The sequence below is a fragment of the Silurus aristotelis genome, assembly GCF_946808225.1.
Source record: "Silurus aristotelis genome assembly, chromosome: 28".
Taxonomy (NCBI): Eukaryota; Metazoa; Chordata; class Actinopteri; order Siluriformes; family Siluridae; genus Silurus; species Silurus aristotelis.
Genome location: NC_139601.1, coordinates 10,945,358 through 10,969,211, shown reverse-complemented (window position 1 = coordinate 10,969,211; position 23,854 = coordinate 10,945,358). Strand labels below are relative to the sequence as shown.

At 38.2% G+C, this 23,854-nt stretch overlaps 3 protein-coding genes across 7 annotated transcripts; 1 reads left to right on the top strand and 2 right to left on the bottom strand.

Annotated features, from left to right (window-relative positions):
- Window positions 1-662: 662 nt before the first annotated feature.
- LOC310721953 (tubulin alpha-1A chain) lies at window positions 663-3,096 on the bottom strand. Of its 2 annotated transcripts, XM_083534221.1 has the most exons (4): window positions 2,956-3,096; window positions 2,231-2,453; window positions 1,984-2,132; window positions 663-1,887 (listed from the first exon to the last, which is right to left on the bottom strand). In XM_083534221.1, the coding sequence occupies exons 1-4, from the start codon at window positions 2,956-2,958 to the stop codon at window positions 907-909; spliced, it is 1,356 nt and encodes a 451-aa protein (XP_083390347.1). In that variant the 5' UTR covers window positions 2,959-3,096; the 3' UTR covers window positions 663-906. The 2 variants fall into 2 exon arrangements, with proteins under 2 accessions (XP_083390347.1, XP_083390346.1); XM_083534220.1 differs by having other exon boundaries at window positions 663-2,132; window positions 2,956-3,083.
- A 2,123-nt stretch (window positions 3,097-5,219) lies between these two features.
- Window positions 5,220-8,855, top strand: LOC310721952 (tubulin alpha-1B chain). 2 transcript variants are annotated; one of them, XM_083534219.1, is made up of 4 exons: window positions 5,220-5,358; window positions 7,091-7,313; window positions 7,401-7,549; window positions 7,646-8,855. In XM_083534219.1, the coding sequence occupies exons 1-4, from the start codon at window positions 5,356-5,358 to the stop codon at window positions 8,624-8,626; spliced, it is 1,356 nt and encodes a 451-aa protein (XP_083390345.1). In that variant the 5' UTR covers window positions 5,220-5,355; the 3' UTR covers window positions 8,627-8,855. The 2 variants fall into 2 exon arrangements, with proteins under 2 accessions (XP_083390345.1, XP_083390344.1); XM_083534218.1 differs by having other exon boundaries at window positions 5,223-5,358; window positions 7,401-8,855.
- Window positions 8,856-10,017: 1,162 nt separating this feature from the next.
- Window positions 10,018-21,925, bottom strand: suox (sulfite oxidase). 3 transcript variants are annotated; one of them, XR_014532242.1, is made up of 5 exons: window positions 21,813-21,925; window positions 16,798-16,868; window positions 16,341-16,521; window positions 10,972-13,246; window positions 10,018-10,927 (listed from the first exon to the last, which is right to left on the bottom strand). XR_014532242.1 is itself a non-coding variant. In XM_083534172.1 (5 exons), the coding sequence occupies exons 3-5, from the start codon at window positions 16,854-16,856 to the stop codon at window positions 11,777-11,779; spliced, it is 1,710 nt and encodes a 569-aa protein (XP_083390298.1). In that variant the 5' UTR covers window positions 16,857-18,943; window positions 19,385-19,570; window positions 19,872-21,923; the 3' UTR covers window positions 10,018-11,776. The 3 variants fall into 3 exon arrangements, 2 of the variants coding, with proteins under 2 accessions (XP_083390298.1, XP_083390299.1); XM_083534172.1 differs by adding an exon at window positions 19,385-19,570 and having other exon boundaries at window positions 10,018-13,246; window positions 16,798-18,943; window positions 19,872-21,923; XM_083534173.1 differs by having other exon boundaries at window positions 10,018-13,246; window positions 21,813-21,923.
- Between the last annotated feature and the right edge of the window lie 1,929 nt (window positions 21,926-23,854).

The following is a 23,854-nucleotide window of genomic DNA, read 5'->3' as shown; positions in this document are numbered from 1 at the left end:
TCCTGCCTTATTAAGTGTTAAGTGTTTGCATAATAGACTCCAAATATATTGTGACCCTGATCAGCATATGGTTCTTATTAAAGATAAATGAATGATGAGTGAATGAATCTCATGTTACTGATATTCTAAGAGTCTTATTACAAATAGGGATTCTGTTTGTGTGTGTGTGTGTGTGTGTGTGTGTGCATAAGGTAAATTTAGCCTTTCAATAACCTCTTCCGAACATCAAAATATCAGTTTGCCAGTTACCTAGTAGCTCGATGAGCTTTCTGGTCAAATAAAATTGGTTAATTACGTTTTATTATATTGTGTCAGTCCAATTAGCTGCATGCATCTAAGAATTACAGCCAAGACAAAGTTTGACCTGGGTACAGTAGTAGTATAGGATAAGGGATAAAGTCACTTCTGACCTTCTTTAAAAGATTAGCAGATCGTTTACCTCAGGCTAGAGAAGCTAATTTTCTAGGACTATTTTCTATGAGAGCAAAATTGATATTAGAAGAATCTTTCTGTCTGACATCAAGGTAAAAATTAAAATAGGCAGGATGTAAAAAAAATTTTGCTTTACATTCTAAACAATCATCTCTATAAAACAAAAAACTAAACAAAAATAAATTGGCAACAGAACAGTACACAATATGAATAATGCAAAGTATCATTAATTATTTTAAAAGGTTTATTGGGTTGTCAATTACACAAAGACAGAATGACCATAATGACCTTCATTGTAATTCAGTTTAAGCATTTCAGGGCTACAGAGAACCTTAAACCAGCTGTACTGTTAATACTTGTTCTGGTACCACATCATACTGCTAGTAAAACACAGTCTGGAGGATATTTGACAGTTCTAACATGGAATGACATACTGTATTAAGACTTCTACACACTGTAATAAATATGGGAAATCTAATATTCCTCTCCCTCTTCCTCTCCTTCTCCTTCAACAGAATCAACACCAACTTCCTCGTAATCTTTCTCCAGGGCAGCCATGTCCTCTCTGGCCTCGGAGAACTCTCCCTCCTCCATGCCCTCTCCTACATACCAGTGCACGAAGGCACGCTTAGCATACATCAGGTCAAATTTGTGATCAAGCCTGGCCCAAGCCTCTGCAATCGCTGTGGTGTTGCTAAGCATACACACAGCCCTCTGGACCTTGGCGAGATCTCCGCCAGGAACCACTGTTGGTGGCTGGTAGTTGATGCCAACTTTAAAGCCAGTTGGGCACCAGTCCACAAACTGGATGGTGCGCTTGGTCTTAATGGTTGCAATGGCAGCGTTGACGTCTTTAGGTACAACATCACCACGGTACAACAAGCAGCAGGCCATGTATTTGCCATGACGTGGATCACATTTGACCATCTGATTGGCTGGCTCAAAGCAAGCGTTAGTGATTTCAGCCACTGAAAGCTGCTCATGGTAAGCTTTCTCAGCTGAGATCACTGGGGCATAGGTGGCCAGAGGGAAGTGAATACGGGGGTAGGGCACCAAGTTGGTCTGGAACTCTGTCAGATCAACGTTCAGGGCACCATCAAACCGGAGGGAGGCAGTGATCGAGGACACAATCTGACCGATTAACCTGTTAAGGTTTGTGTAGGTGGGACGCTCAATGTCGAGGTTTCTACGACAGATGTCATAGATGGCCTCATTATCCACCATGAAAGCACAGTCAGAGTGCTCAAGAGTGGTGTGAGTGGTCAGGATGGAGTTGTAAGGCTCGACCACAGCGGTGGACACTTGTGGAGCTGGGTAGATGGAGAACTCCAGCTTGGACTTTTTGCCATAGTCAACAGACAGACGCTCCATCAGCAAGGAGGTAAAACCAGAGCCAGTTCCACCTCCAAAGCTGTGGAAGACCAGAAAGCCCTGCAGTCCAGTGCACTGGTCAGCCTGTAGTGAAGAAACAATGAAACGATGGTTAAATTGAGTAACATGATGTAGGTTTGAAAAAAAAACAACAACTGTTAAAAAGTTCCAGCTTCTCACCAGCTTGCGGATTCTGTCAAGCACCAGGTCGATGATCTCCTTGCCAATTGTGTAATGACCACGTGCATAGTTGTTGGCTGCATCCTCCTTTCCGGTGATCAGTTGCTCAGGGTGGAAAAGCTGGCGGTAAGTGCCAGTGCGAACCTCATCTGAGGAACAAGATAAAAATGATGATGAAGCAGCAACTTTCAAATTTATTTCTCAACTGAAGGACTAAAAAGGAATGAAGTCACAAACCATTGCTTACCGATCACAGTGGGCTCCAGATCCACAAACACTGCCCTGGGTACGTGCTTGCCAGCTCCTGTCTCACTAAAGAAGGTGTTGAAGGAATCGTCACCTCCACCAATGGTCTTGTCACTAGGCATCTGTCCATCAGGCTGAATACCGTGCTCAAGGCAGTACAACTCCCAGCAGGCATTTCCAATCTGGACACCAGCCTGGCCAACGTGGATAGAGATACACTCACGCTGTGGAGAGAAAGTGACTGATTTAAATATATATATATATATATATATATATATATATATATATATATATATATATATATATATATATATATATATATATATATATATATATTTAATCTTATCATTATTATTATTAAATTCAGATAAACCAGTCCCAATAGAACCACATGCTAAGGCCAAGTGCCACCTATCTGATAACAGAATATGATAAATATTTTTTCACCTATAAACAAATCAGATTTAATTCACAATGCTAAAATGTGTTTGCTCTGTTATATACATACATACTAATAATTGCTCTGAAATCCTTTGTCTGTAAGAACAATAACGGTTTTCTTCAGCCTGACTCCACCCTGCTGTGCGACCAAATCAATTATTCTTCACAATAGCTCACATGAGAGCACATCCTTCATTTATTAAACCACATTCCTATACTTTTAAATAAAAATAAAAAAATGTTTTTACGCACAAACTCGAACCAGAAATTAAACAGAAGACTCACCATTTTGTTGTCTTTACTGCAGATGCTGTCGGAGCTTCAGAGTGACGGACGGTTGACTCGCCTCTGCTGGACAACGGCTCGCAGCGCCAATAGGCAGATCCCTGACGCGCATGCGTGGAATTGCGGGGTCGAGCGTCGGAGCGCAGCTGGAGGAGAGGGACACGCGCATGCGCACAGATGAGACGCATCCTGAGGCGACGGTGTGGCATTTAGACGCAGTAAAAGAAAAGTCCGTTTTTCATCGTTATCGTAATATTATTTCAGTTAATGCTCATAAATTAATTTATTAATGTGTATAAATGTTTGACGTAATAAAATAATGAAAATGTCACGCTAGCTAAGAATGAAAATGTACGCATTATATATATATATATATATATATATATATATATATATATATATATATATATATATATATATATATATATAAATAATAATTATATAATATATATAATAGATTGAATAGATAGACATGTCAAATCTATCTATCTATCTATCTATCTATCTATCTATCTATCTATCTATCTATCTATCTATCTATCTATCTAGTATATAGATAGATAGATAGATAGATAGATAGATAGATAGATAGATAGATAGATAGACAGACAGACAGACAGACAGACAGACAGACAGACAGACAGACAGACAGACAGACAGACAGACAGACAGATAGATAGATAGATAGATAGATAGATAGATAGATAGATAGATAGATAGATAGATAGATTAAAAATGTCTGTTGTTATGTACTATAGGTCTCTTTCACATATATTTATTTTGTTTGCACTGGAGTGCCAGGACTAAATCACTTATGTCCGATTAAAGTACCCGTTAAATTATATATTTATTGGTCCAGTCGGTAAATCAACCCGGTGTGTTTGCGGGGGTGAATTATTCACCAATCTGTTACTCTTTAAAGACAATAATCAAAGTTATGCAATACAACCACAAACAGCCACTGTAGTAAAAATCTACAGTATTTTTCACAAAACCATTCAGCATTAAGAATGCCTTAAACCCAGGCAGGTGTGTGTTTAGGAGAGTTATCATGTCGCTCATGTCCGATCGCCGCCGCCCTTCTTTGTCTGAAATTTTGCTGCAGCGCGCTGACGTCACGGAGCTGCAGTGCGTCACGTGACCCGCCTCTTCTCAGCAGTTCCCGATGAACACGTCTGAACCTTTCCAAATCCACTAAATAATAACATTTAATCGGCCATCGAATTAAATAAAAATCTGATTGACATTCTCAAAAGTGTAGAAAACGTTAAAATGGGATTCACGTCATGTCCTAACAGTATTTAATTGACTGTCCAATTTAATATACGATTATTACAATCAAAAATAAAATGTATAATAACAGGCTGTAGCGTTTGTAAAACTGGAATAGAAATAACAAGCGAATTACATTGTTTATAATAATTACAGGTTCTTAACACTCCCATGTACGTGTAGAGTGAATCAAAAATTAGATTATTTTGGTCGAATGAATGGGTTATTTTTGCATGTTTATAATAATCTACAATAATCTACAATAATACAATAATCATTAAAGTGTAGTTGCGCGTAGGAAAGAAATAAACACGTTTAATAATTAAGATCTTCATTTTAAAGCATTCTTAAACACCTTGTCTTACAATAAACGGATCACTGGGTTGCCATATTGTGGTTTCTCGACATTAATTGTGTATTTAAAGCACCTTGCGCGGTCACAGTGGCCTCAATGGCCCCATTCTTTATTTATTTATGATTGCAGAAGTATTCATACATATCAAAATGTGCAAGAAAGACTCAACAAAACTTCGGCTGAATTCTATAAAATACCTTGTGCTAATTTGATATACATGTCAGTTTATATACTCTAAGATCAATGATTAAAGAAAATGACTTCTATTCAGACTGAAATTAGAGCGTAGATTCTTGCGTAAACAGAATCATTTTTTAAAGTGACCATAAGATAACAAGGGTTTTTTTTGTGCCACCATAGACACCATTGTGTTTGGACTTGTTCTGTACGTTTTGAGGTATCCTGTGCCGTCCTTTTCAGTGGATCAAGTATTACAATTTAATAAGCAAATTATCCCACATTTTCTCACAGTCTTTGGTTGCAGTGCCAAAAAAAATCAGTCTGTCCTGAGCATATTACATTATGTATCGTTTAAGATCACGACCAAGGGCCTCATTTAAAAACCGGACGAATTGCAGACAAAAAACGGGTTATGAACGTGACAATCTGGCAACCCGTGCACGGTGAATTTTGCATAAGCTCCTCCCCTTTAGCGTCATAGACTATTATTAAAGGGGGCGCACTCAGGACTCTTACCGCGGTTACTATCTCGACTCTTGAAGGTCGGTAACGGTAACGAACCTCCCTGACGAACCCTTGTCATATTTATCAAAATGGTAAGTAATCTCACAGAATATTTGTAACACAACTACAATTTTATTTACGGTCGGTTGTTACTTATGTTTTAACAGGTTACGTGAATTAGACAAAAGCTTTTGTATTCGCCATAAAAACGGAAGATAACGGACGTATTTTTGAAAAGTTGTGCGCGTTATGTGGAAGATGTTTGTTTTTGTTGTAATTGTAAAAAGAAAAGGGAATATAGACAGAGCTGGTGCTGATGCTCCTCGAGGGCTTGGCGGGCGCGGGAACCAGTCGGCTATAACGGTTAGAGGCTTCCAAAGAGGAAAGTGTAAAACTACTAATAGGAGCAAAATGTGATATATTGACTTAACGTTCGCATTAAGTAAACGATTATCCGACTGGTGTAATCGGATTTACAACCATTTTCTTTCCTGCCGTCTCCGCGCTGACGTGGGCGAAATCCTGGTCTCGAATCGGCGCGTGCTTCGCGCCTTTGTCTCTCCGGTCTTGGCTGCAGCCGTCAAGTCGTCCACATGAAGCCGCTCTGGACACGGCACTGAGCCGGGACTGCCAAAGAGCATTGGTTTTACATAAACATACGAGTATTCATGAGAAATAGAACAGGGTTTGCTAAGGGGGGGAGGAGGGGGCACAGTATTTGACTGTGAAATGGCCGGAGATTTTATGCTAACTCCAATCTACATTTGATTGGTGTGAAGAACACTGGTCGATTGTTATGCAAAGCCCATAATGGTGGTGTTCCTGGTTCCTCTGTCAGGAGATTTGCATGTAAATCTGATCAGCCTTTGTGCTTATAAGAGTGGCGGTGATCGCCCTGTCACCCCGCTGAGCATATAAGGGGGTCTTAAGGGTAAGAAAGACAGAGGCTCTCTGTGATTAAACAGATGGCATATAGTGGGAGTCCTTGTCTTTTGGGGATTCATGCATTGTGTTTTATCCTCGAAACAAATTCTACTGGGATGTGAGATTTTACATATTTAGACATGAACACTGATCTGTTCATTTGAATATGAAGTCCTGTTGCCAGGCAACGACAGGATTCTGCAAGGAAATGCAAATCCCACAGTCACAGCCGGGTGGAGTCAAAGATGGAGAGGCTGGGGGGAGGAGAAGATAAAAAGGAGAGAGCAGATTGTGGAAAAAGAGGGAGAGAGGAAGGGAGGGGGGATGAGTGGCGTGATCTAGGCTAGACCAGCCCTCTGCGGCATATTGAGGGACCCACGCCTGCCTTTCTCGAGCTTAGACCCATTTCTCCTGTAACTGCATCACCATCACACTCTGGTGCTGCTTCAGTTTCCAGATTGCATTTGTGCATTTAGTAAAAAGGTATATATATATATATATATATATAAAATTGTTGATACTTAAGGGTTAGAGTGTCTCTGGGGCTCTGTGCTGAACAATATGATCATCACGATTTAAAAAGAACACAAATGGTTTCGACATTAATCAGCACCAGAGTGTAATGAACATTTATAATAAATGTATTCTGACAAAATCATATAATATCATGTAAAATACATTTTAAAATGCGCAACAGACTTATTTCTGAAATACCGCATGCATAGAATAAAAAGGGTGTGGCTTTTGTGGGCATGCGGTGTGCTTTTTTTCCAATTCATTTGCCAGTTTTTAAGGTGTGGTGTGTCTTAAGAGCATTGCTTATGTTGACTCTTTTCTTAATAAGTGGTTGAATGTATTTACCTTTACTCCAATAGTAATACTTTTTTTCTCTATTTGCAGCGTGAGTGTATCTCTATCCACGTTGGCCAGGCTGGTGTCCAGATTGGAAATGCCTGCTGGGAGTTGTACTGCCTTGAGCACGGTATTCAGCCTGATGGACAGATGCCTAGTGACAAGACAATCGGTGGAGGTGACGATTCCTTTAACACCTTCTTTAGCGAGACAGGAGCTGGCAAGCACGTACCCAGGGCAGTGTTTGTGGATCTGGAGCCCACTGTGATCGGTAAGCAATAGTTGGGGCTCCATTCCTTTTTAGTCCTTCAGTTGAGAAATACATTTGAAAGTTGCTGCTTCATATCTTGTTCCTCAGATGAGGTTCGCACTGGCACTTACCGCCAGCTTTTCCACCCTGAGCAACTGATCACCGGAAAGGAGGATGCAGCCAACAACTATGCACGTGGTCATTACACAATTGGCAAGGAGATCATCGACCTGGTGCTTGACAGAATCCGCAAGCTGGTGAGAAGCTGGAACTTTTTAACAGTTGTTGTTTTTTTTTTTCAAACCTACATGGTTATTCAATTTAACCATCGTTTCATTGTTTCTTCACCACAGGCTGACCAGTGCACTGGACTGCAGGGCTTCCTGGTCTTCCACAGCTTTGGAGGTGGAACTGGCTCTGGTTTTACCTCCTTGCTGATGGAGCGTCTGTCTGTTGACTATGGCAAGAAATCCAAGCTGGAGTTCTCCATCTACCCAGCTCCACAAGTGTCCACCGCTGTGGTCGAGCCTTACAACTCCATCCTGACCACTCACACAACTCTCGAGCACTCTGACTGTGCTTTCATGGTGGATAATGAGGCCATCTATGACATCTGTCGTAGAAACCTCGACATTGAGCGTCCCACCTACACAAACCTTAACAGGCTGATCAGTCAGATTGTGTCCTCGATCACTGCCTCCCTCCGGTTTGATGGTGCCCTGAACGTTGATCTGACAGAGTTCCAGACCAACTTGGTGCCCTACCCCCGTATCCACTTCCCTCTGGCCACCTATGCCCCAGTGATCTCAGCTGAGAAAGCTTACCATGAGCAGCTTTCAGTGGCTGAAATCACTAACGCTTGCTTTGAGCCAGCCAATCAGATGGTCAAATGTGATCCACGTCATGGCAAATACATGGCCTGCTGCTTGCTGTACCGTGGTGACGTTGTACCTAAAGACGTCAACGCTGCCATTGCAACCATTAAGACCAAGCGCACCATCCAGTTTGTGGACTGGTGCCCAACTGGCTTTAAAGTTGGCATCAACTACCAGCCACCAACAGTGGTTCCTGGCGGAGATCTCGCCAAGGTCCAGAGGGCTGTGTGCATGCTTAGCAACACCACAGCGATTGCAGAGGCTTGGGCCAGGCTTGATCACAAATTTGACCTGATGTATGCTAAGCGTGCCTTCGTGCACTGGTATGTAGGAGAGGGCATGGAGGAGGGAGAGTTCTCCGAGGCCAGAGAGGACATGGCTGCCCTGGAGAAAGATTACGAGGAAGTTGGTGTTGATTCCGTTGAAGGAGAAGGAGAGGAAGAGGGAGAGGAATATTAAGTATATTTCTCACACCCGAATCTCTAGTATGCACATCTCATCATAGATTTTGAAGTTACACTAGCCTAGGGAGCATCATCTTGCTTTCTTCTTTGTATTGGTTTGTCTGTTAAGTTTACAAAAAACCTGGTGCAGTGCTTAATGGTACTGTCCCTCCATTCTTACTGTCCCACACATTCCATTTTCTTCTGACTGAGTGATGCGCAATAAATTTTTGAGTTAAGCTTCAGGTGTGTAATGACTGTTTTGTCTGTATGTGGTCCAAACCAGCACCAAATGCAAATATCTGTTAATCTCAACAAGGCAGATTAACACAAAATCTCTGCATACATGTGTATAGTAATATCTGTATAATAGTAATAATGTGACTAAACCTAAAGAAATGTAATACAAATATTAATTTGTATTTAAAAATAAAGGAAAATGATAGTTGTTCATTAACAAAAAAATAATTACTCTTCGAACGTCACCTATAAGGTACATTTTAAATTATGTAATATTTTATTCATGGTTCTCTGGTTTCCTCCCCAAAGCCATGTATGTTGTCAGATGCTTTGCTAAATTGCCACTAGCTGTGAATTGTGCCCTGCAAATGACCTGATTGGGGGGGGTAAAATACTCTACCTGGTTCCTCCGTTATAATCTGGGATATAGATTCCACAGTCTTGAGCAGCAACCTTTTAACCATAATAAATATATTAATTATTCAAATATAGGTATAACGGTATAAGGAAATGGTATAATTGGTGAAGGTATTGTTTTGGTGTTTTGTTTAGGAATTTACCTGAAAGGTTCCCTAAAAAAAGTTTTTAATAGATTATTTTTAAAATCAATAAAATTTGTCAATGATGTGACATGTGGAAGGAAATATGAGGTTGTGCCCATTACAGAAAAGGAATCCGTGATGCGGTGGTGTGATTCAGCCCAACATAAAGTGCTTTATTTGATTATAAGGGCACTGCAGAAAGTGATTTTATACCACATAGATTTGCAATTACAATTCAAATTTTTATTTATTTGTCATATAAATGTTGAATAAACACCTCATTATAGACAATTTCCCAAAATGAAAGCTTTTTTTATTTTTATTGAATAAAAATAAAATTGATTTATTTGACATTCCCACTGAATGAGCCTCTCCTGTAGAAATGATAATGTATTTTCTGTCCTGTCAGAAAAGGAGAATTTAACAATGCTAAGGTACTCTATAAATGTGCCTTATAAAACTCTAATCATCACAATTCATTTGCCTGAAATACTGCTACTTTTATTGCAAACAAAAATATACATTTAGTAAGTGAAAAAGTGAAGACCTGTCTAATACTGAGCCTTGTAGGACAAAGAAATGCAAATAGGTATCCAGTTGTGAAGAACAGTTAACGGATCACATATCCTGTAGAATAGATGTTTATTTTAATATTTTGTGATTGCATTATTTAGTCCATCAAAAAAATAAAAAAATAACTTTTTTCATAAATACATTTTCCGGTCAAAATGAAATGTTACGAAGAAAAAAAAAAAGATGGAATTTTCTGAAAATTCCCTGCAGAAGCATGTGTGACAGTCGGAGACTATATAAAAAGATCTTAAAAGCTTTATAAAGACGTTGACACAAGAAAAAAAAAGACACAAAAAAAAAGGTTGTCACACAAAAAAGTGATTTCGTTTGGTTCAGTGCTGCTCTTTATTTTTGTGTAATGTACTGTGTGATTAAAAAAAATTGAAATAGTGCTTCTAACCTTTATAGCGTTCCTTAATAATAAGCCTTTTGCACAGTATTGTATATAATACACTAAATCAACATAGTGACATCAATGAATAAAAACAAAGTAGCAGGCAGACAAACAGATGTACAGCATGACTTTTGCTTGCATTAGTGGTGAAAATATTCGGAAAATGTTCTTCACTCAGTCATCAGCAAATGACAAGCGTCAACTAAATAGCTACTTTTCTACTATAAACATAAGTGAGGTTGTTTCTCGAGCTATCTGTGATGATAGAAAGCAACTAGAAATGTTTCCATTTTCAAATGTGACCTCGACAAGTAATCATCCTGGCACTTGGTACGCCGAGGAAGAAAACCCCATTCGGAATTCAAGTGGTCTAATGTTTGAACAATAATAGCGAGTGCTGGCACAGACGACACAAAAACCTAATCCGAAATTAAAATTTACATTTGGTTTTTATGATCAACCCAAACATTCGATATTTTTGGGCTCATTTGTAGACACGACCTTTTTACCCACGTGCATGCTGTATATCCAGTTCAGTTTCTCTTTTGCTGTTGAAATGTTCTCCACTCTTTGAGGTTTGAGGTCAGGGCTCACTAGTTCACTCACTCCAACCATGACAAACCATGTCTTTATGGACCTCGCCTAGGGATACTGTCACGCCGTAACAGGTTTGGACCTTCAGAAATCCTAATGCTACAAAATAGGATTTATCTATGGTAAAAGATTTTAGAACTTATGGCTAACATATAGGTGTGATGGTCAGGTATCCACATTTTCAGCTATAAAGCATATGCTCTATAGGGAAAATGTGTAAAGTGTACCAATCTATAAAGAGAAAAGATGCATATTTTTATGCAGTTCCTAATTGTATTCAACTTTTACAACAAAGATATGTACAAAAAAATATCAATTACCTTATTCGGCAAAAATGTTCAAATTCACCTAACTATGTATTTTATTCGAAAACATGATTTAGAAGTAAAGCTGAATGCCATTCAACTATAACTCAGAAGGATTTAGTTAAAAGGCCCAACAGCAGCTGTTGGCAGTGTCAGAACCCGAACCCAGAACGATCCTGTCACTTGCCCATGACCATAATTGTTCACTTTTTATTCTTCTAAGCAAATCTAGCCTGCTTGCACTGAATAAAAATTAAATATTGGGTGCAAAATTCCCATTTGTACAAACACATGTGACTAAGAAAGAGAAGCTGAAAAAAGCGGCAGGAGGTAAAACAAATACCTAGTTTTGAGTTGTTGCGAATGCAAAGTTGTAAACTCAAAACCTCAATCTTAACCAGTTTTGTGGTCATTGAACAATGCTAATACTGTAGACTGAATCCAAACTTTAGGCTGCCATGATAGAACATTAGTTTTCCGGATTAACGTTTCACTTCTCTGGGTTTCCATTCAAATCCTCATTTTACTTTCACTCTGACTTGATGCCAAGCGTTGGTAAGAACTCCTCTCAAGTTCCAAATAGGTGCCACAGAGTCGGGTTGGGTATTGTAACTACTATCGACCGCTTTGCAAACAACCTCGAGCTCTGTCGATTCCATACCTTCTGGTAATGGAATTTCTATTTCCCAAAGTTTCCAGGCCCAAGCTCGACCAGGTGGAGGAGAAGGTGCAGAAGATTCTATTTCTTCACTGCTCTGAAGTTTGGCCACATGCCATGTTTTTCCTCCATCCAATGACACGTCGACCCTCACCACCTCCCTTCCTCCACCGCTCCAGGCGTATCCTTTAACTGTCACTTTATCCATGTCTCTGTCTATTGAGGATCCATCTGCCAGATTTGTGATGGCTGACTGTACGGGAAGTTCCTGGATAGCAGGAGCTGATTTAAAATCCACTGTGTCCCAATCAGTGCCTGGTGAAAAGCCTTTATAATCATTCTGCTGCCAGTGACTCTGACTTTCCTCTTCGCTAATGACTATTTTGCCAAGCCATTTGATGTTTCTGGCTCCAACAACTCCCGGAACAATGGCCCGAACAGGGAAACCATGATCTGCGGGGAGATCCTCTCCATTCATTTTGTATGCTAACAGGACATCACCCTCTTCACTCATAGCCTTGTTTATTGGGATTGATGCTCCATATGGTGTACCAGTGACATCCACATCTAAACCTTCAAACTGCACATGCAGTGCTTTAGCTGCCACCTCTGGACTAAAGCCATAATGGTATAGAACATCTCTTAGATATGCACCTGACCATTTAGCATTACTGATTGCTGCAATTCCCCAGTTTAGACCTTTAACCTGCTTTACTTTGTTCATCTCTGAACGTCGGTTCCCAGCACATTGGATGGTTGCTGTTAATGTACGTTTAGGAAAAAGAGTCTTAAGATCGTCCAAAGTCAGAGATACAGTACCACCAGGTAGGCCCTCAATTTCTAGCCTGTATGTTTTAGGATCTATATGGGGAACAGGAAGGTGGTTTCGCTTGAAAAAGATGTCAGAAGGGGTGATATAATTGTCAGTAAGAATGGCTGGTGGTGGTTCAGCATTAAAGGGTTTCACACTATTCACAATTAGAGCAGGATGACGTGTAGGGTCAGTAGAATAAGGATCTGCAGATTTAATGTCGTCCTTTTTGCTGTCCTCTGCTCGAAGAATGCCAATTTTATACTCAGACAGAATTTCCAAAACATGTTCCTGTTCGTGAACGCCATAAAGTGCCCAAAAGGGTTCTAAAGCTTTTCCTGCGGCTAGAAGGATTTTGTCACCTCCAGGATGGACAGTCACAAAGTCAGTAATATCATAAACTTCTCCTTTGTAAGTGACCCACACACCCTTTTCAATGGAACAATGTTTTGTAACTTCTTCTTGGCTGTAAACTGGTAGAGAGTTGGCCTGAGTCACCGGTATCTCCGCCTGCTCGGCCTAGACAAATGAATTAAAAACAAAGACAGAATGAGAAATGATTTGACATCATGTCACAGCTTTGACAGAAAGTACACATGTCTCAGTAGACTTTTATTAGTTATGATCCTACTGCAGTAGAGTATTGTCTAGCTCAAGAAGTGTCAAAATATGCTACAGGGTTTTATAAAACGTTTTATTCTGACCAGTTAATTAAATAAAATAAAAACATTTAACCAAAGAGTTCTTAACTATGAGAGTAAAGTTGTTTTTTTTTGTATGCCTCCTTCTAATTTGTCAGACCATGACAAAGGATTTGGCAACATCCAAGTTCCGCTTTGACAGAAGGACACGTCGCTCAATGCATCAAGAGATTAAAAAGCATGTCAAAAGCACTGTTTCAGTTCTTATTTAGCAGGCAGACAGATCAACTACAGCATTTTAATCTCTTATCATCTTTATAATGTCCTTTCATTTGCTTATAAATCATAACAAGATAACTAATTTAAGGACAGTGAGATTTCTTTCTGACAACTTTCTGACAGTCTATTAGATAAAAATTAAATTCTCTTTACATCCAAAAGAATAAGAAATAAATGTAATACATGAAAAATAATAAACTTTTCACTATTCTAATATTTTGTTTTCATAAATAGATTAATATATCATCAAGTCCTCATGGTTCATTATTTTTGGTTCTTTTTGTTTACACTTTTTTATAGTACAGTAGCATTTCAAGTGTTCTTTATAATGATTTAGCAACAAAGAGGTTGTGCAAAAAGTCACTGTGGCTCATTATATTTCTGCCTTATAAATGATTTCAGTAAACCTATATAAAAACATTAAACTAGAAATCCCATCTGTATAAAGTTCCAATGAAGTCTTAATAAAGAAAACACGAATCTGTATTTAAATCATCTCTGGATTTCAGAAGCCTAAATACCATCTTTTTGTTTGTATATGTTAAATCCCTTTGACATAAAATGCAAGGTCTTATGACCTGTTATCAGAAAAACTATTCAAATATGCATATCTATTATGAACAGGATTTAGATTTACGGCTAACGGTGTCCTTATCGAGGCCAAGTGACACATACAAGCAAAAATTATTTGTTCATGCGTTACTTAAACAAATAGAATTCAATGCCGATGGTGTCGACAGAATGCCTTTGACGCCAAGTCTGCTTCTTCTAGTTACTTTATTTGTGTGAATGGATTACTATTAGAATTAGAACTTCAAACAGAAAGAAAGCTATTTAGGAAAACCTTTGCTGTGATCTTGAACCTGTTTGGATAAAATTAGTATTAAGGACAGTCATTTTCACAGTATATTCAGTACAAGCTGTATTCTAATTATAGTGATGGCAGATTTATTACAAAATAAAATGTTATAGCAATTGATACTTGAGAATAGAATAAAATTAAACACATCACCACAAAGTTTATAAAAAAGAAAAGAAAAGAAAAAAGAATCAATTTCAGGCTGCATTTAACTCTTGTAATATCACATATTTCATATACATTGAAACCGAGTCTCTGAAAGTTTTTTTTGAACACACCATGTGCAGAATTTATAGAACAATATCTCGAGGAGTGTATTGGCCCCACACCCTGTCATACCTTTCACATTAGACACGTTCACATCGGAAACAAATGAAGAACTATTTGCCTTTAGGTTAAGTAGCACTGGAATGAGAACCAGCAGCACAATCGGGCAAATAACAGCTATTTCTGCACAAAAACAGTACCTAGGGTTCAGTAATCGAGTGCAAAAAAACTCCTGTTAAACTCCTGTTTAGTGTTTTGGGTTTGAATCTCAGGACTACTCATCTATTTTACTATTCAATTCAATTCCATTTCATTTGGACATTAAACATTAATCCAAAGCAGAGATAAAAAGGTTATAAACTTTGAATGTTTCGGTTTATTACTTATCAGTTAGTTCCTTATAAGTTTATCCCTAATGAGCAAGCACTCCCTGAGATGGTATAAGGAAGAAACCTTGACAGGAACCGGACTCATCTGGGTGGCACCGATTGTTTATTCAAGGGCTGAAACGGTTCTTCTTCTTTCGGCTTCTCCCATTAGGGGTCGCCACAGCGAATCATCCGTCTCCATACCCCTCTGTCCTCTACATCTGCCTCTTTCAAACCAACTGAAACGATTCCTTGATTAACTCGAGTAATTCAAATACAAAAAAATTAAAAATCCACACAGTCAGAATGTACACATACTCTATTCCCCTGTATTAGTAAAATTTGTAGCCGTTTTTTTTTTTTTTTTAGCTTTTAGCTAATCTTTATTTAGTCGAATTAACTACACATGGAATGAAAAAATAGAGGAACGGGGAGAAAACAGTGAGGCCAGAGGAGAAGATTCATATGGAATCTTCTTTGCCCAATTTGGACTTTTTTCCCCTTGCAGATCCGACTTTATTTCTCGCAAAGAAAAATGTTCTGGCTCCCCTCCAACTCTTTACCTTGCTGCTAGACAGACTGGCAAATAGAAATTGTGCCCAGGGGTGAGAGTGTGTGTGTATGGTGCCCTGCAATTAATCCAGAACATGGCCCCCCACCAAGACAACTTGCTTACTGTAGATGAACGAATAATACAACATTAATAATTAGAAAAAAAGTTAATGTAAAATGTAAGTAAAAAAAGCGTATTTGTAAATCTAATAAACCCATATATTATTTACAGTAGGAAAATTTTTTATTTAATAGCTGCAACATGTCAAGTTGGGACAGGGGCAAGAAAAAGCTGAAATGGTAAGCGTTACTAAAAAAGAAACAGCTGGAGGAACATTTTGCCACTAATTAGGTTAATTGTCATTCTTTTATTTACATTTTACACAATGTGCCAACTATTTCTTCCTTATCAGCTGGTTCCTTATTAGAATTGTAGTGGACCTTTTTTTGTATACATTAGGCTGTGTCTTATTAGTGAAGTACTAGAGGAATTATCTATAACTTTCCTAAAGGATTTATAGTCACGGAAGCATCAAGCTTCTTTGCAATATATTGCAAGGCATTTTTAATACCTTTAAGAATTGTATTTTATATATTTCACATGTATTTCAGTCTTGTAGTCAATACTGCTTTTAAGTCTGCTTTACCTTATTGTGAACAAGTCCATAAGCTAGTACTGCTCCAGTTCCAGTGACCAGGCCAGTTAATGCATATCTGATCCTCGATCCTTTGAATCTGGAGTAGTTCTGGTGTTGGTTACTGCTCCCTGAATGTCGAGCGAGACATTGTGACCAAACAGATACAGCAGGGATGAAGCTCTTCAGCTGCCTGCAGAAACAGAAGTATGTGGCCTTTTTAATAAAACAAAGAGTGTATATGGAGCATTAAGCATTTAACATAATTTAAGCATAGTAATTTTTTATTGCACAAACCTGCAGAAAACCAAAAAACGTAATCAGTAAAGACTCCTGGAACTCTAAACAATCATAAACCCAGGTAACTGAGTAACTAAGCCATGCCAACGGAAAAAAGTGATTTCTTGCATAACCATGCCAATGACCAGAGGCTGGATAGTTTAATTGCAGTACATATCCTTAGGCATACCTTGGAGCGATGGGAAATAAAACATGGGCAAAACCTTTGCAGTGTCTGAGGTGATGCATTGCACTGGTGAGCTGAAAAAAAAAAAAGAGAGACAGTTTTCCAAATGCCTTAATATTTCTGTATTTAAACAACACATTGCAGAGACATCCAGCGTTGTATACAGCATATACAGTCTGACCTATACTGTGTACGACTATACACTAAGTGCAAAATGACTTGCAATCATCTATTAGCATAGTTGCATGCTTGATGCTAGCACATATTTTGAAAACATACATACAACATTAATCATGCACAGTTTTAATGCAGCCAAAGCAAAAACTTCATTTTCAACAGGGCTGAAAGATATAGCTAGAAGATATGAAATCTCTTCAGGATCAGACGGTTACTTTACATTTATATGATTACTAATTCCTATGCAAACTGTGAAAAAGTATTAAGTAGATGATGATGGCTGATCATCAAAAAAATAAAATCTTTAAGGACTTTAAAAGCTTTCAATGATCTTCTTGAATCTTGCCTGGACCAACCATTTATGCATTAGCACACCATGGTTTAATTATAAAATCTGAGTGAACTTCTGTACCATTATGATCCATCATGCCTACTTAGATCAAAAGGTGCAGGCTATTTGTTGGTACCTCAAATAAGGACTACATCTTGGGGCAGATATTTCTCTTTCAAAGCGCCACAGTTATAGAACAACCTTTCAATTAGTGTTCGGACACAGACACAGTCTCAGTGTTCAAGTCGAGGTTAAAAACATATTTATTTAGTCAAGCCTTTTATCTGTAGGTTTAGATCCTAGGGGAAAGGAGAAGATCTGGAGGGATCATGGATATAAAGTGTTCGGTGAACTGGGATATTTGACTGCAGATTTGTTGACTGTGGTGTGGGGGGGGGCTGTCTCTTATCCCAGAGATCCCTTACGTCAGTGTTACCTTCTGGCTCTCCCTTTTAGTTTTGCTGCCATAGCCAGTTTTGCAGGAGTCTCCAACTGCACTTCTACACAACAATGAGGATACTCAGTAATCCATATCTTTCTCTCGGTCGAGTTAAACATGTTCCTGAGGTACCAGTGATGGATGGTGTTCTCGTCCACTGGCGGTCAGTCTGTGCAGCTAGGGATGTTTCACATTTACGGCCTGGGGATCTATGAAATTACGGAGTAACACAGGAGCTTTGACGGCGGATTTGGATTGTACTTAATGTCAATAGTCTGCCACACTGACATCTGATGACCAACACTGCACACCTCAGCATCATTTAGCTGTAATAAATGGACACTGGGGGCCACCCAGACATGTTCCCTCTTGAGTCTGGTTCCTCTCAAGGTTTCTTCCTTATGCCATCTCAGGGAGTTTTTTCTTGCCACAGTCGCCACTGCCTCGCTCATTAAGGACAAAATAACACTTATAAAAAACAATCTTATTCATTCTTTATGACCACGTTGTCTGTGTAAATCTGCTTTGAGACAATATTCGCTATATAAATAAAAAAATATTGAATTAATTTTAACCCTGCTGTTCACTTTTCCCAATGATCATTACTGTTTTTAACAGATCATATTAACACTGCTGGAAGTGTATACATCAGAATATCACACTTCAGGTATGAGGGGCAACATTCTCAATAAGATATTGTGTGACCTGTAAATCGTGTGAAGGGTAAAACATGACAACAGGTGCCTTTATAGGAAAATTTCCATCAGGATAAAATGACAGGTGGTGTGATACGGTCACTAACCTCAGCATGATTCCTCAGCAATTTATCAATGCTAACATATACTGTTTAATAAAGAATGTGATTTCAGCCTTTTTTTTATTTGCTTAATGTTGTAGAAACCGGCTAACATTTTTTACCTATCCAGCACCAAAACACAGAAGACTCCTTACAAAGATTTATAATAAACGTCTTCATACAAAAAGCACCTTCTTTTCTTACAATTTGGTCATACTGAAATCCAATTGCCATTCAACCGATTTATTGCTTTTTTTCTATCATAGAACAATTACCAACGAGTATTCTCTGAGACATGTGAAGCCAGCCACTAGTGTCATTTTGCTGCATTTGCTTATACATTACAGAACAGCTGAACACTCAAAGGAATGTGAAAACTACCATGTTCTTCCTTCTACACTCACAGCTTGTTAGGAAGTTTTCCTATCCGGTTCGAAGGACCATATAAGGATTCTCACTATCTGGTATGCGCCGATCAGGGGATTGTACTAGCCCCAGCGCGTCAGTAAAAACACGATACAGGATTCAGAACACTCTACTTTACTGGGTATAAAATTGATTGTATTTGAGGTGATTCTTGCTGTCTTCTGCTAGCTGCTGTTCGGTGGGTTGCATGATGCAGAATGCATACTGAAGGGCCACTGCTGAATGATCAGTGCTGAGTGACAGGTTGCACGAGTCGAATGGCCACTGGTCAATGACGACCGCTGCTCGGTGTTCTGGCCTTTTATACTCTTGGATGGTGTACTGTGATGTCACGGGTAGCTTGTCATTGCGTGGTAAACTGTATATCTGCCTCTAGTGGTGAAGCATGGAAATACAACTAAATAGGAATCCTTTCTTACACAGCTACAAGTGGCTATTGTTGCTAATTTACAAGCGAGAGAGGGAGAGAGTGAAAATGCATGAGGGAGTGTAACTAAAGCCAACAATCTCACTCAGAGGGCATGTCTTTTATCATACAAGTCAATGTGAAAGTTTTTCATATAACAATGAGTCTATACATTATCTATACATTATTATAAACCCGTTACTTGTTTTATAGGAACGGCGGTCAGAACCTTCCTAAAAATCTGAATGAGAGATAAACAGTGCTGTGGCATAAAACAAATACATAGAACTTCTCAATGTACAGTACCTATATTATTATAACTACTACAGTCATTTTTTTTACGTATATGAGACATTTCTTTAGGTTGCTGCCAATATGACAGGAACAGATTGATATTTTAATGTCCTACATTGTACATAAACATTCATCAATCATCAAACTTTTGCTGTATAGTGTATTTCGTCTATGCTGAAATATCGCCAATGTTACAAAAATAGATTACTGGATTAATTAATAAATTTGGTCCTGTGTAGAATTGCAATAGGTAAAAAAAAAAAGAACCTTTTACTGGACCTTTGGAAGTAAAATAAATAAATTAATAAACAAACATTAGGGATGGCCAAAAGCATAAACAAATAAAAAATTTGGTGTGGTTAATTTAAGAAATTAAATTCTGTGTTGTTTCTGTGGTCCAACAAATGCCAAAGACTGGAATTAAAACTAAAGTAATACATTTTTATTTACTGAAAAAGGTCATATGTAAAGTGATGATTCTTTTGTTAGGATTCTTCTTTATTCAATTTTTTAATTTTTGATTTAAAAAAACAAAAACAAAAATGTAAACAATATTGGTTTCTGTATTAGGTAAAATTCAAGACTATCTGTCTAAAATTATCTACTATTTCTATTTTCTTTTTGTTTCTTTACGTATGTTTATATGTGAAAATATTAGATGATAGATCAGCTTTAACTGGGCACTATACACAAAAGGGTTCAAGTATACACAACGTAAAAAGAGCTGCATTACAGTCAAAGTGTTGAACTCGTTAAATTGGTCTGACCTGACACACCAAACCTTATCAGTCCATATCAAACTACGGCTCACTAAAACGTCCAAATGAGGAGTGTTTTATAAGGTCAAATTTAAGCAATTCAAAGGAATACAGGCCTCGGTGAACAAAATACAAGCTGAGTACAAGCAAAGCCTGATGTCCAGAGAAATAGTAAACAAGCATGTTTAGTACTCAACAATTCTAGTATTAAACAAGTATCTTAGGTAAAATACAAAACTTAAATAAGGCCAAAGAGATCTGTGGCAGTTCCTAAATGCAAATGAGTGAAAGTTATTATATGATGAACCATAGAGGTTTTAGCCATGGTAATAAACATTCTAAATGTTTGCACATGATAAGGCAGAAAATCAGACTTCGAGAAGACTTCTGTCTACACAGAAATGCTGATATCAGAAAGGGCAGAGTCTTTAAGACAAAATTGAAAAAAAAAAAAAAAAAAAAAAGTAAGCTTCTTTGGCTCTGGGTCATCTGTACACACACACACACACACACACACACACACACACACACACACACACACACACAGTGTCCTAATACACCACCCAAGGACTCTTTGTACATTTGTTTTAGTGTTGTAATGCTATAGATTTAAAAGCAATGAAATCCTGCACTCAAAGTCCACATCCTCCCCCAGCTGCCTCTCAAAGCACCAAACCTGCCCTGTGCCAGGTTTTAATGTTTTTTAAAAGTGCAAAAAATAAATAAATTAAGAGCATACTTATGTTTTAAACATCATCAGACATGTAAAAGCTAGTACATAAGAAAATATTTGCTCACTCACAAATAGCCCATTTAAACAAGAGTACTACTACTACCGTACTACATAGTGCACACTCTGTTTACTCAGCATTACGTTTATTACATTAAATCATGAATTAACCTAAAGGACAAAGTAGTGTCTTTTATAGATATAGTATAGATGTGTACATTTATATATAGATAATTACATATTATCTAAATATCCTTAACATTCTTAGAGGGCTTGGTATGGACTAGAGTCTGCGCTACACATACTCTTTAGTACGCTAGGGTGCCGTTTTTGAGTGTGTACTATCTGAGCATACTATAGTAAAGTATCGCCGGTATACACAGAGGCAGTGTGTTCGTGAAAAATACATCAGTTTAATATGTAGGGGTTTTTTTTACTTAAAGAAAAATGAACAATGACATCGTTTTAGCGGGAAGAAAGTAAAAAAAAATCGCGGTGAAACTACACACACTATTCGCAAAAGTATTTCTGATACCTCGCTGGAGCGTAGTACGGGTCATAACCCATGCTTTCGTGTGCCCCAGATATTAGCTAAATTAAATCTAAAACTATTTCAAAAATACTGAATGTAAACGAAACGCCAAGAAAGAAGGTCACTTACCAGTGAAGTATGTGTCCAGCGCTCTTGAAACCTAAGTGAGCGCACACACGGCAGTTCAGCTCCCGAACCCCGTAGACGAGGAGCAGCAACCTGAGACCCACTCAGCACTGAACAATCTGATGTCGTAGCGAAACGATTTCTGATCGAGGCCACACCCATTCAAGAGGATTCGCTTACGATTGGTCTAAAGTCTCCATGGAAACCAGACAAGACGTGGAAAAAATGTCGGGGTGAGTTGGATCGTGGTTTGGGTTATGCCTCCAATTTACACACTCATTAACAAAAAAGTTCCTGGAAGTTCACATCTCTGAGAATCTTCTTATTTCTGCACATTTATTTTTTAATGCCATAGCCTTAGAACCATTTACCTGTACTTCTCAACAATGTCCACACATTTCTGCACTGTTATAGCCTTTATATTTATTGACTGTACATATGTTTTTTGCACTTCTGGTAAATGCCAAACTGCATTTCATTGCTGTGTACCTGTACTATGCAATGACAATAAAGTGCTCGCTCTATCTATCTATCTATCTATCTATCTATCTATCTATCTATCTATCTATCTATCTATCTATCTATCTAATCTATCTAATCTATCTAATCTATCTACTTCAGCTCTTGAGAAGCCTTAAAATTATTAAGTGCCTTGAGGTTCATCTGTCCCTCTGAGATTTTGACTAGCTGCATCCTCAAAAGCATCCTACTTAACTCCACCACAAGTGTGGTATGGGAGCTCTAGTGTGTGTGTGTGAACTGCAAGCCCTACAATAGGTGGTCAAAACCACCCAAAGCATCATTGAGCACGTTTCCCACAGTAGATGTCTGCGCAGAGCATGATCAGGGACTCCTGACATCCCAGTCACAACCTGTTTAACCCCTTCCACCCTGAAGAGGATATCTGAACATTTGCAGCAGAACCAGCAGATTCAGATCCTTTTTCCCCCCGAACAACCAGCACTCTACCAAACATTACATTACAATGCAATGAGACTGATGGCTCACGCATGCTTTATTGATTTTACTATCATTATGCAGTTCTGCTACAACCTGTATATTCTGTATTGTTTCTGTAAATTGTATTTTATTGTACTGTCACAGCACATTCCAGATGTACAGCCGTGCCTGTTGCATCATTTCATACATTTGTAAATAACGTGTACTTCACTCATATTGTACATTTATTTCTCACATATACAACAGACTCTTACAGTACTTGCTTCTATACTTCTATAGAAGTTTCTATAATTTTTCACTGCTCATAGCAAGCGTGCAAACAGATCCATCCATCCATTCAATATATTGATGTTAATATCAATTCAAGGAGTCAAAATAAATGTCTATATATATATATACAGTACAGACCAAAAGTTTGGACACACCTTCTCATTCAAAGAGTCTTCTTTATTTTCATGACTATGAAAATTGTAGATTCACACTGAAGGCATCAAGGGCTATTTGACCAAGAAGGAGAGTGATGGGGTGCTGCGCCAGATGACCTGACCTCCACAGTCACCGGACCTGAACCCAATCGAGATGGTTTAGGGGTGAGCTGGACCGCAGAGTGAAGGCAAAAGGGCCAACAAGTGCCAAGCATCTCTCTGGGAACTCCTTCAAGACTGTTGGAAGACCATTTCAGGTGACTACCTCTTGAAGCTCATCAAGAGAATGCCAAAAGTGTGCAAAGCAGTGATCAAAGCAAAAGGTGGCTACTTTGAAGATCCTAGAATATGACATTTTTCAGTTGTTTCACACTTTTTTGTTATGTATATAATTCCATATATAATTCCACATGTGTTAATTCATAGTTTCGATGCCTTCAGTGTGAATCTACAATTTACATAGTCATGAAAATAAAGAAAACTCTTTGAATGAGGTGTGTCCAAACTTTTGGTCTGTGTATATATATATATATATATATATATATATATATATATATATATATATATATATATATATATATATATATATATATATATAAAGATGACATTTATTTTGACTATTTATATATATATATATATATTTGCATATCACAAAATTTG

Excerpts from the sequence above, each read along its gene's own strand:
- LOC310721953 (XM_083534220.1), bottom strand. Across the intron at positions 2,133-2,230 it reads TCTGGAGCCCACTGTGATCG|ATGAGGTTCGCACTGGCACT; the intron begins GTAAGCAATGGT and ends CTTGTTCCTCAG.
- LOC310721952 (XM_083534218.1), top strand. Across the intron at positions 7,314-7,400 it reads TCTGGAGCCCACTGTGATCG|ATGAGGTTCGCACTGGCACT; the intron begins GTAAGCAATAGT and ends CTTGTTCCTCAG.
- suox (XM_083534172.1), bottom strand. The coding sequence starts at position 16,856 with ATGCATCACCTCAGACACTGCAAAGGTTTTGCCCATGTTTTATTTCCC. Across the intron at positions 16,522-16,797 it reads TTATTTCCCATCGCTCCAAG|GCAGCTGAAGAGCTTCATCC; the intron begins GTATGCCTAAGG and ends CTGTTTCTGCAG. Across the intron at positions 13,247-16,340 it reads ATGGACTTGTTCACAATAAG|GCCGAGCAGGCGGAGATACC; the intron begins GTAAAGCAGACT and ends TCATTTGTCTAG.